A 12,271-nucleotide genomic window follows, 5' to 3' on the forward strand; every position below is an offset into this window, starting at 1 on the left:
GGACTGGACCTCAAACTCCAAATGCTTTCATAACAGGGAATACTGTATTTATGCATACGCGCACTGTACTTGTTTTTTGTGTGCATGCACTAAATGCCAAATAAAACAACAATGAAATGTTTCAAAGTATCCCTCAAGCAGTATCCAATCATTATTGATAATCTTCACAAAAATAATGGTATGCAAAATAGTTTTAAAAATCCATTACGCTTCTCTTTTTGATTTACCTCAAGGCAATGTTATTGTTTCTTTTTTTTTTTAAATTCAATTTACCATACAAAAAGGATTATCCATACATCTGGAAATCTGTGGCACTGGTGTGTGATATCAGGATGAAGATATGATTTCCAGAGAAAGGTGTTCAATGAAGTTCTGCACTGGTTGAGTGGACAAATATGCTCTCCTGGGAAGCCGTCTGTGTATTGCGCTTGAATTAAACTCATGCGGTGCTGTTACATCTTTCTTCCCCTCTTCCTGTCTTTCCACACTCATGTGAAATCCAAAAAGACACTAACATGCGCACAGAAAAAAAAAAAAGTATGAAATTAGCCCATGTACTTGCAGCAGTGTAACACACATTAACTGCATGAGGGTTCGTCCGTGACTGAGAGACACCAACACTGGACACAAGCACAGGAAGAAGACAGGTATGAAGAACTCTGCTGAGAAAATGAGAATAAATGGATGTCAATTTCCATGTGGAATTGGTAACCAATGATCCATTAAGGCAGCCTTTCCACAACAGACAGACAAAATAGCCTGAATTAGAAGTGCCTGACATTTCAGTTAATTGCACTAACCATGTCAGCTCCGGTAGCTGCAAACCAGGTTAGGCCTTTACCTTCAACCCACAAAGAAATGAGAGCAGAAGGCTCACACAGAGGTTGTACGTGCAGGAATCACAGCATGCAAAATTATTATTTTTAAAAATGCATGCTTAAATCAGAGTCTAAAGTTATATGTTAGAGGAAACGTACAGATTCCCTCCCTTACTGTGCGTTTATGATGGAGAAAAGAGCCAAAGGTTTTCCTACTGACTCAGAAAAGGTAAAAGAAAACACACCTTGATGTCATGAAAGCAAAAGGTTTATTCATGTTTGAAATTACACAACTACCACAAGGAAGACTTTTCAGTCCAGGGTGTAGTCTGGTTAGAAAGTAACACTAAACATCTTTAATACATTAGAATCACTGCCACAAATCATTTGTCATGACTTTTCAGTTTCAGAATCACATACAATAGAAAAAAGAGAAAAGAAGTCTTGAACCCTGTTGAACAGAGCTGGAAATTTACAGTTCTGAATACTGAAACCTCTATGCATTACAGTTTTTATAGTGATTTTTTTTCTTTTTTTGCATGATTTAGTAACAAGATGAGCAACATTCAAAATGTTTTTTTTTCTTCCGTATTTACAACAGTTTTACTGTTTGGTGTTAATTTATCAACAATGTTCATGGCACCCGCCCCCCGCCCCACCCCCACCCTCCTCGTAAAAGCAACAGACCAACAACGTCTTCCTCGCCCAGCCCGCAACCCTCCCCCGTTTATTTTCCACGGTATTAATATTGTTATCATTTTCATTTTTTTATTTTTGTCATTTTAAGTTGCAATACAGCAACACCATTTTATTAAAAGATTAAAATATACATTAGATTACATAGAGGATGAAGAGTTTACAGTGTTACAAGATGTAATCAAAATAACTACATAAAAACATTAAATAAGGGCAAAAAGAAACAATGATGGTGATATTGTTTAGAGGTAGTAAGTGAGCACTCTAAGCTACAGAAAAAGTTGGAAATTATTGGTTTCTATGAATCTGAATGAGGTAATAAAGCTGTGGATTGATTGGTGGGATGTATAATTACTCTTTAGCTATATTATGTACATCTTTTCCTGTGTAATGGGGGCCTGCTCCTGTGCCATGAAGGAATGATCTACTGTAGGGGGTTTGTTGATTTCCATAAGCAGTACAAAAAAGAAAAAAAAAAGAAAAAAAAATTGTTTACATATGTACATACTAAACATCAAATTATAAAATATGGAATGGTGTCATGATATAGTCAAGCAATCAATTACACTTCTTTATGTTCCAGAGTTTGAATAGTCATTCCGTTGTACTAATGTATACGGCTGTAAGGCGAAAATAAATCTTGAAAGGAACTACAAAGCTGCCATTGAGCTGTCAACAGTAGCATTGTTGAGTTGCTGGACAAGATTGCGAGCACATTACAGTCAAAGAAACAGCTGCTTTAATCTATGTATTGTAAGAACTGAACGAGAACGCAATTATCAAAATGGAGAGCAGTAATTAAATCAAGAATTCAAACAAATGGGCATTTAAAATGTCATAAAATGTCACGTTAAATACACAAGTGTCATCCAGTATTTTGATATCAGAGGAGATAATTATCCTGAAAGTTTACAGAGTAACATCTGAGGGCTGTTTTCCTTTTGTACATGTGTGTGCTTACTCCTACATCAAACAAATAAGGGTGCGGTGATTTAACGGGTGATTTATGAAGACAGAAATAAAACACAGAACAATCAGGAAACACTTGGTGTTTGTGATGGAGAATGTCATTTGTGTGACATGGTGGTGGGGTTCATTTTACGGTAAGGGAAAACAAATTTGTTGTGACTTTTTTTTTTTTTTTTCTTCTTTTTTTTTTAGATATCCTCTGCAGTTGGTCAGACAGTTAGAGAGTCCATGCCCAGCTTGAGGCAAAGATGCATTAATAGTGGATCAATTCGAGGTATCGGAGTGCACACTTCCAGGTCCTTCTGTCGGAGATATTACAGAAGACGGAGTCGTTGCATCTTGCCATCCCCCATTAGCCTGGGACACAAATGGGAGAGAGAGGTTGAGATTACAATCACAATCTCTGAGAACATGAGCTCGGTACAATTTTATCCCCAAAATGTAACACAACACTCCAGAAATGGAAAGGAAACAGAACCAAACTGATAGGTTGCACAAATGTGTCAGCTGATATTAAAATGTTGCAAACACACTGACGCCGTGTGATTAGTCCGGAGTCTGAGCACTCTTTGCATTACAGTAGCATCAGCAAAGAGACTCTTGGAAACAAATTAGTCCCGTGTCCCAACCAATGGGAGCGCTCCCCGAAATCAGTGTCTAAGCAGATTTCAGCAGCGGCCGACAGCTTGTCGCTACATATTCTCCTGTCAGTCAGGAAGAGGGAGGGCTGGGGCTGGGTGAGGTGGGGGGAGCTGAGTGGAAGTGACAGGGCAGGGCCTCTCCAAGAGAGCCAGTCTTAGCCAGCCTGACTTTGCTTTGCTCCAGGCGTGACCTAGCCTTTACTGGATCCCTCTACGTCACCACCAACAAAGCTAAAGGTTAGTCTATGCTAATATATCTGTAAGGCACTTTCAGGGGGTTGTTGCTACAAAACAGCGGCTTTGCCAAATATTTGACTTTCTCAAATATATTTCCTTAACTGTATTACTATTTGGTTCTGACTCCCTGCTTCCCTGTGTTTGAGGTACTGTAGCTCAGGGCCGTCACTCGCTGTTTTAACAGGGATCACGCTGAGCTGTGGTGAGACACTAGGCGCAGGTCTACACTGCACATGGAAGTGAGAAACCTTGTGAGAAAGTGAAAAACACTTGATCCTGTGAGGAGTTGACATGTCTAAAGAGCTTATAGCAATAAAGCTCCGGCAAAGCCAAAATGACACCAAACGCAGTGGATGCTGCAATAGCCCCCACTGTTTGTTTACATTAAACATGCTCAGTTTTTTCCACATAGACATCTTTTTTTTTAAATTTCCAGTAACATTGACAAAAATGTAAAACCTTATTTTTGCTTAATGCTTAATCTTTAAATAGTATTACAGTGAATATGTATGCATTTTACCTAACAGGCATAACAATACAAAGAGAGCAGACTGAGGTTCTGTCTTTTTTAGGGGAGAGAGAAAGAGCGAGACAGAGAGAGAGCTGTCTGATACCATTTTTCTCTCTCCCTCTCTTTCTCTCTCTCTTCATCCTCCCTCATCAGCGAAATTAATCTTTACTCTGATAGCTTAAGATTATGCGCTGCTTTACAAAAAGGCGCCATATCAAATCTCATCAAGAAAGATGGAATTCATGTCTGGGAAAGGGCTGCGGGCGATCACATGTTCATATTTTATCATGAAGATAAGGCTATGGAAAATTCTGTGAAGCATTTCAAAACAGCTGAAATGCAACAGATACTGCGCTGTGAAAGGTTTTTTTTTTTTTTTTTAAATCTCATTTTTGGTTTGAGTCAAGTGTTTAAGGATGTTCATTATAGTAGAACTGGAAGTTTCATCCCCCTGCTGTGTAATGTGGTTTATCATATTTAACTTCTGCTCATATCAGGTGACAAAGTGACAGGATATGATGTGTAATATTTTACAGCGGGTGCTTTGGGAAGCTGAGACGCATGCAAACTTCGGTCTGTGTTATATAATGGAATACATTAGACTCTTCCCCCCCATTGATTAAAATTAGAATATCACATTTTAATTATGAAAAAACTGTAGTAACTGATTTGACACTGCAGCAATCTACATGTGCAACCAACAAAAATCTCTACTTACATTCAAGCCATGTGGACTATACATCGTGTTACCCCCGAGAGCATCATTGTATCCTGCCGTCTGACTGATAACATGGCGCAGGGTATCCACCTGAGGGGACAGACAAGGTGTGCAAGCCGGTCAACTGGGTGTCTCACAGCCGTCCAACACCAACTGCAAACATGCTCGGTGAAGCAACAGATAGTGACTAGTGTGAAATCACAAAGGGACTTCTAAGACAGCAAATGTACCAACCAGGTTTGTAACACAGCTAATAGATTTTCTAATGAAATAAAAAAAAATAAGGAAACACACAAAAAAGAAAAAAAACAAACATGTAGTGCCAGCATATTACTAGCATGCTTAAATATATTACATTCTTTATAGTGGCTATGCAATAAGAAAAAAAAAACAATAACATAAGATATACCATGGCTGTTTTTAATTAGATTTTATTATTTATTTATTTAACCATAATCATTAATAATTATAGATTTTTGTATTTATATATATATATTTTTGTCATCAGCACATGGTTGTGATTGTGTGTTGGTTGTGTGTAGCTGCGTTAAACTTACAAAAATGGAAGACATCAACAACAAACAATAACAAGATGAGACAGGAAGACAGCAATATAGAGTACAGAAAAAAAGGAGGGGAGGGGGAAAGACAGTACCAAAAACCCAAAACCAACCCAAGAGCTCAAGTCAAAGCCAAATGCATTCACAAAATGTTTGGAGTAGTAACCAGGAAGTTGCTTTGTGTTATGATAGCAGTGGGGTGGGATTATATTTTGGCTGCCAAAATATTCCATCCAAAGCGAAATAGTCATAAACACTTGAATCAATCGGAGGTTATAGCGGAGGCCTCGCTGTGGCAATTTGAACTGCCCTCCCATGAGCAGCGTGTTTTTTTTTTTTTCTGTTTTTTGGTTGAATGTGCTTCAGACTGCACTGTGGATGGCTCAGTACACAGGCAAGACAAGGACAGCTCTCTGCACTGGTAGTCAGGAACTGTCCCTGATCGTGGATCCTACCTGTGACTGTACATTGGCTCCGACTTGTGCCCCTTGGTAAGAATCCCCATTCAGACTCTGCATGCTCAAGAACATGTCCCCAGAGTTTGGGAGGTTAAAAGAACCTGAAGAACCTGGAAAGGGAAGATGTAAGTAGCTGAATAACATGAGAGGGCTATAAAAGGGAAAGCACAGACGCACGCACACGCAAAACTAACGCAGACGCACACACCACCACCACGCGTGTGTCTGCATTACACAGACCCAACTCAAGCAGACAAATGCACTTAAGGAAGACTCCCATGAAGCAAGCAACTACAAGGGTGAAGCAGGGAACCAAAGAAACAAACAGAGGAGGACTGGAGAGGATCTTTTCACGGATGCGGTGGACACAAATGAAATGAAAATCACATGACACAAAGGGACCAGTTCTATATGTGGTTGGTCACTTAAGCTCCCAATTGTTCCACATCGCCTACTTCCAGTCTAACTTTGGCAGGGGGGGGTATATCACATGGTAAATGACAAGGACAATAAGAAGCTTATGAAAAGAGCAGTACCAGTAAACATGTTGCTTAAAAGAGAGTTTTTGCTCTCTGCAGAATCCAGCTGAAACTCTTCATCTTTCATCTGGAATCCTGGGTGCAAGAAAAAGGGACCACTTCATAAGCTTACCACATCCCGACGCAGGTCAACTAGTCCAAACTCAGCATTACATCACTCATTAAACCTCTTGGGCTTTATCCAATATCAACTGCATATGTCATTTTTTTTATATAACACTATCACTGCAGGTAAAATGCTCCCAGCAATTATGTTTCTCTTTATTTAGCAAAAAGAAAAAGAAAAAAAGAAAAGCTACCATTCAGTGGGACTACAACTACATACCATTGCATTACAAATGACAGGAAGTTGACAGAAAGTCAAGGGAAAACAAATCCCGTGGCATCATTCTGAATTCTTGCCTTTTTTTTTCTATTTTGCCAAAAATACATGTGTTCTCGGTTCACAAGTCAGGAACGCTCTCTTTATGCATGAGTTTGCTTGGCATCAACTGTCTTATAGACAGGAGACACTGTGATCCCCAAGCTGGGAGCAGAGCCTGTCACTCTTGCCTGTGTGAATGGTGCATGAGAGAGTGAGGCAGGTAGGCAGCAGGTTAAAGGCTGAGTTAGAGGGCACATCTTTTTTTTGTTTGTCTATATGCAGGAGTGCCTACCGGAGTTAGGTGTGGTAGGGGAGTTGGCCTGGCTGTTCTGCACTGCAGCGGCTGCAGCATGTGCTGCATTTACAGCAGTCTTGGCGGCATACAGGTTGGCTTCTTCCTGAAACTTGCCGATATTTTTCTTGTACCGGATCCTTTTGTTGCCAAACCAGTTGGATACCTGTGTGGGAGAGCAGAAGGAGGAGGAGCAGAGGAGTCAGACGTCAAGCAGCCACAGCACCATGCACTGAGCAGTGTGATTGTTTCAAGATGTCATGTTTGGGTCCATCAAGTACCCAATTCCCAGCCCCTGCAGTAATGTCCGCCGGGTACACAAGCTAATTAAGCCATAATCAGGAGCCACTTGTGTCTTCTCATGGATGGGAGCATGACATGCTCTCAGTTCTGTCTCCTGACAAAACTAAAACACAAGAGGCTCCCACTGCTCAGACACTAACGCCAATGTATTATATATTCCTCATATCTTGGCTGGTTGTTAAGGATACACATACAACATTTCCCTCAGTGAAATACAGGAATCTTCAGATTTTACCCTCTAAAGAATATGCACTGATTCCAGATTAGTGAGTCTAGATGACAGGCATATCATTTAAATATACAAGGGGAATTATTTGAATTAAAATATGTCTATACTTTTGTCAGTATAGAAAACAGAGCTGTTAAATATGCAACGTGGAAAAAATATATAATTGGGTTAAATGTTCATATTTGACTAAAATAACACAATTGAACACATGTATACCAGTCTAGACAAACATTCAATCGTAAATACTGCACTTAATTGTTCGACAAAGCAATGAAACATTTGTGAGTGGGTGTGCATGCATGCTCAGTGATCCAGGAAAGCAACTTCTATCAAAAACAAGATAGAGATAGAGGGTAAAGACCTGCAGACATGTGTAGCAGTAAACACAGATTATTGGAGTGGCAGTGTTAGCGGATGGTGTGGTTAAAACTGGGGAGATTTTACTGAAGTGAAATTGAACTCTCCAGACACGAGGAAGTGCCGAGTTCAAATTAATGTCTGAAACTGGGTATATTCAGATTTAGAGCAGGAAGAAATGGTAATTTCGTACAACTGCAGTGATGACATCCAACATCAGTCAGACACTGAAAAGTTGTATGAGGGGTGAGCCTTATGTGTGAATGCTGGCTCTGCAATAACAGTGGAATAATAATGAGATGATGCTTGTTTTTAATGGTCCTATAAATTAGAGTGTGTTGTCGTGGTGCTGCTGCTGCTGCTGCCCCCCTCTCAGGCCCTGCAGCCCACGGCTGGACCAGCCAAAGAGCAGCTGCCCCTAATGACGCTTTATTTAATTTCCACCCATGTGCTTAAATTTTAATATCCCCAGCAGCCCGCCAATGCTGTGGCGTGAAAACTGACTGGATTTGCAGGACATCAGATCATTTCTATCCCGCACGTCTCTGTGCTCTAAATCTTTAATATCTAGGCAATTAAAATTAATGACCATTCAGGCGAGGCCCACTGTTGGCAGGGTTTCCTTGACATCAATTGTTTGATGGGTTTACCTAGAGGTTAAACTAACAAGCAAGGTTTAATTGGAAGCAATGAAAGCCCTGGCCATCATCCTTTTTACTTAACCTGCTTATAGTGGATTGTGGAGCCAATGACGATACAATATTCTCCCTCTTTAAGACAGCTCACAAAGTGCCCACAAACCCCCAGAAAATCACAGCAAAGCTTTTCTAAAGCTCATCAGTCTATAATTTAGCGATATCTTCATGCAAACAGTGTGTTAAAACAGAACTACATTTATCAGAATGTCAGCTCTGGCCTTTGAACGTGTAAACATTTTTACTTTATTGTGAAAGTTGAAAGTGAAAGTGGCTGATGTATGCTATGTTAGTTTTTACCTTGTTTATCAGTGATCAGTGTTCAGTAAAATCAGACAAATAACTTCAAGACATAGTAACAGTGAAACATAAACATGATTTTTTTTTTTACTTAAAGGTACATTGTGTAGGAATTACTCCCATCTAGCATTGCAGTTGTATATCGCAAGCAACTCAATCGTATTTTTCATGCTGCATTCACGTGAAATTGGGCAGACGGCAGACGGACGGCAACCGCTGCACGTAACGGCATAAACAAGCCTCTATGTAAACAAGTGGTCCGTCAGCACGAGGCAAAACAATACACGTGACAATATGTTGTCATGGCGATGTCGTATTGTTTTACCGTCTTTCTCTGGACTTCTGTGACTAAAATGACATCTGGTTTGTTACCGACGGCCGTCTGCCCGACTGCAGGTGAATGCAGCATCAGTGTAACGCTCCATTCCTCCTCACTCCGTTACCGCGGTGACTTTTCACAGACGCCACCTCGACCTGAGCCGACAGCTCCGGTGCCTCCGCTGAGTTTCTGAGGTGCCATGGCGACACGACATGGCAGCCAGCACCGAGCTTGCACGCTCAATGTAGATATGAATGATACGAACGGCAAATTCAGAGCTGAAAGGAACACTTCAGTTTGTTGATGGGGGGGATTACTGATTAATGAAAAACAGACTTTTGAACCAAATAATCGATTTCCGTGAATAGATAACAGGAGAAGTTACACAATGTCCCTTTAATTCTGCTCTTTATGACCCAGTGTGTTATGACTGTATTCTACCACTACATGGTGTTACAAGCCTGGACAGTCTCAGCAGAGTTTGGCATCAACTCCTCCAGACGTTACACCACCCTTCTCTGTTCTACACACACACATTTCTCTCCTGCCCACTGAACTCTGGCTTTAGTGATTCTCGGGTTCAGCTAAATATTGAACAAATGCACGGCACTGTAAGGTGTGGAGCACAACCCAATCTACAGAACTAATTCCCTTTTATCTCGTGGCAGGCCATGCATTCAATTGACTCCTATGTGTGGTGAGAACCAGGTTGTGAGACTGAATTACCTGACATCAGCAGCCTCAAAGGCAGCGATTGTATAATGACCTCGCAGACTCCCTTGCAAGAACACGATACCATTGCTTTCACTGCTGCCCACTCCAGAGGCTGCCGAGCTGTAGTTAATAATTCAAACTATTTCACCCTATTTCAGGTCAATACTCCGCAGTGGCTGATGTACAGCAATGTATGATCTGTCTATGATCTCAAAAGATCTGAGGTCATGACACCCTAGGCCTTAAATAACAATCACAAAGATGGTGTCTGTCTCTTGCATGTGTCTACAATAAAAACTGAAACCTCAAGTCCTTGTTTCTATAAATACACTGATTTGATGTATTTAGCAGTGTAATAATGTACACGCAGCTTAATGCACTTAAATATTGACCCATTCACACAGATTACAGCCTCAGAACAAACCCTCACACAAACCGCAGCCATCCAATCCCATGCCTTCATTCAGGAGTCCAGCATGCAACGTGACAGAGGGGATAAGACAGCGTCCTGCATTTAGAGAGCCACGCTTAACAATGCCGACAGCTCATTGCACTACAGCTATTTGCGGTAAACAAGCAGGATTGAGTATTAATCAGATCAATGTTTACATTTTTTTTTGTAGCAAAAATTAAAAGACTGGATTTGAAATGCAGGAATCTCCTGAGGTAAAGAGGCTTTGCATCTGAAACGATCCCCACTGAGACGACGCCGGGTGTTTCGTCAGCGATGACGTATCGAACCAAGCTGCAGACTGATATTGGCATACCATTCAACAATAGATGGTTTTTACTTAATGAACTGCTTGTGCAATGAACAAAGCACTGAAGGAAAAAAAAAAAAAAAAAAAAAAGTAAAGTTTGGAGGGCGTTTTAAAAAAATGACTTAGCTGAGCACTCGGCGTGGCCGCGGTGAGGGATAACACACTTACGGCGCGCTCAGCCTCATGTCGAGCATCCAACTTTGTTATTCACTTAAAATGAGCCAAAGCACTAAGAATAAGTCAATAAGAACGTCTGCCATGGCCCTCCGCTCGTCGAGGAGTACGCTGCAAATGGGGCCTGAGATGAGTTCAAGTGAATTTTTAAAAGCCCTCTAATTTCTGCACGGACTGATTTGTTCTCATGGGAGCTGCGGCTGCATTGGTGTGTTTTTGCGAGGCACTCAGAAAACAGTGGAGTGGAGCTCCTTTTGTGAGGGTCGCTGGCCATTCTTTAGCAGCTATAAAGCACACATTCTTTAGCGTGTATGTGTGGAGTGGGGTGGGGGTGGGTGTGTGTGTGTGTGTGGTGGGGAATAAATGTGTAGTTTGAAGATTCCAAAGACCACACAATAAGTTAACGCTCTACAACAAACAAAAGTCAATAAATAAATTAAAGAATAAAGAGAATAATGTGGTAAACAATAGCCAAAAAGTAAAAAAAAAAAATCATGTGACACATTTGTACAGACAGAATATGGTGATAACATGGGTGTAGTGTAAAAATATGGATCAATTAAAAAAAAAAGAAAGAAAAAGAAAAAAGTCTGTGTTCTTGTGGGATTTAAAGGTGGGATGTAAATGCTGGAAATTTCTTATCGGCTCTTTTAGAAATATAAATTCAAACTTTGAAACACTGTAGTTGATGATACAGTAACATTAGCATTGGTCCAGTGGTGTGAGGGAGGAGGGTTCTGTGCAGTGGCAAACTGTGAGGCTATTACATACATAAACAAAGGAGATACAAAAAAAAATGAAAACAGTGGATCAGGAGAAGTTATGACATACCTGTGATACTGTGATGGTGCTTCCCACCCCCTGAAGGCAAAAAAGAATGGGCTTTTACAGTATCTGACTCTTCATGACTACACTCAATATACCCCTCAACACCCCCTCCCCACACAGAAAAAAACACTGCAGATTATTGTATAGATTCATGGTTCTCTGATATTGTGTCTCATGAGGACAACCATAGAACAATAGAGTATGAGAGATCTACAGTAGATAGTAGTCACAATCATAGCAGGAAAAGAGCACAGGATAATAATACTTTGGATGTGGGGGTTAGGTGTGAGAGATATTGCCTTCAGGTTTACCCAACAGGGAGGCTATGCTATATATAAAGTGGGAAAGTCACATCTTTAAGTCTAAAATATAACTGTGAATTAGCAGAGTCCTGCAAGGTCACTTGGGCAGCAAACATACTAATAAATACCCAGTTTCACCCGGGCGCTTTTGAAGCACCACACTCTAACTGCTTTTCTTAAAGGTAATGGATGATGCCTTTTTTTTTTTTTCCTTCCCAGCTTATGACCTGAGCGTCTGACCGGGCAACAGAGAGAGCACACATGGTGGATGGGAATGAGAGGGGAAAATGGCAGGGGACCCAGCACTGGGGTGGCTAAGGAAGGACAGCATAGTGCTTTGATTGAGGCCAAGATGATATAGGCCTCCCTCCCTGTGGCCCTGCTCTGACTGACTGGGACCAGCCTTGACTGAAGCATCATTAGGCAGTCACAATGTCAAGGTTAGCTAAGGACATTGTGTCTTGGTGGTGTGACCTACGGTAACTA

General features: G+C 40.9%; 1 protein-coding gene across 5 annotated transcripts in view; it reads right to left on the reverse strand.

Annotated features, from left to right (window-relative positions):
- Positions 1-2,747: 2,747 nt before the first annotated feature.
- The window catches only part of pbx3b (pre-B-cell leukemia homeobox 3b), a gene marked incomplete at both ends in the record, with an annotated part of 57,640 nt that continues 48,116 nt past the window's right edge, over positions 2,748-12,271 (reverse strand). For 2 of the 5 annotated variants that reach the window (XM_083978456.1, XM_083978455.1), the window contains 4 exons: positions 2,748-2,840; positions 4,591-4,680; positions 5,606-5,718; positions 6,804-6,969. In XM_083978456.1, coding sequence (XP_083834582.1) covers positions 2,748-2,840; positions 4,591-4,680; positions 5,606-5,718; positions 6,804-6,969 — 462 coding nt within the window. Of the gene's footprint in view, positions 2,841-4,590; positions 4,681-5,605; positions 5,719-6,144; positions 6,223-6,803; positions 6,970-11,486; positions 11,517-12,271 lie in introns of those variants that run through there. The other 3 variants (XM_083978457.1, XM_083978458.1, XM_083978459.1) reach the window with 3 other exon arrangements.

Source organism: Trachurus trachurus (genome assembly GCF_905171665.1).
Source record: "Trachurus trachurus genome assembly, chromosome: 9".
In the NCBI taxonomy this organism is placed as follows: Eukaryota; Metazoa; Chordata; class Actinopteri; order Carangiformes; family Carangidae; genus Trachurus; species Trachurus trachurus.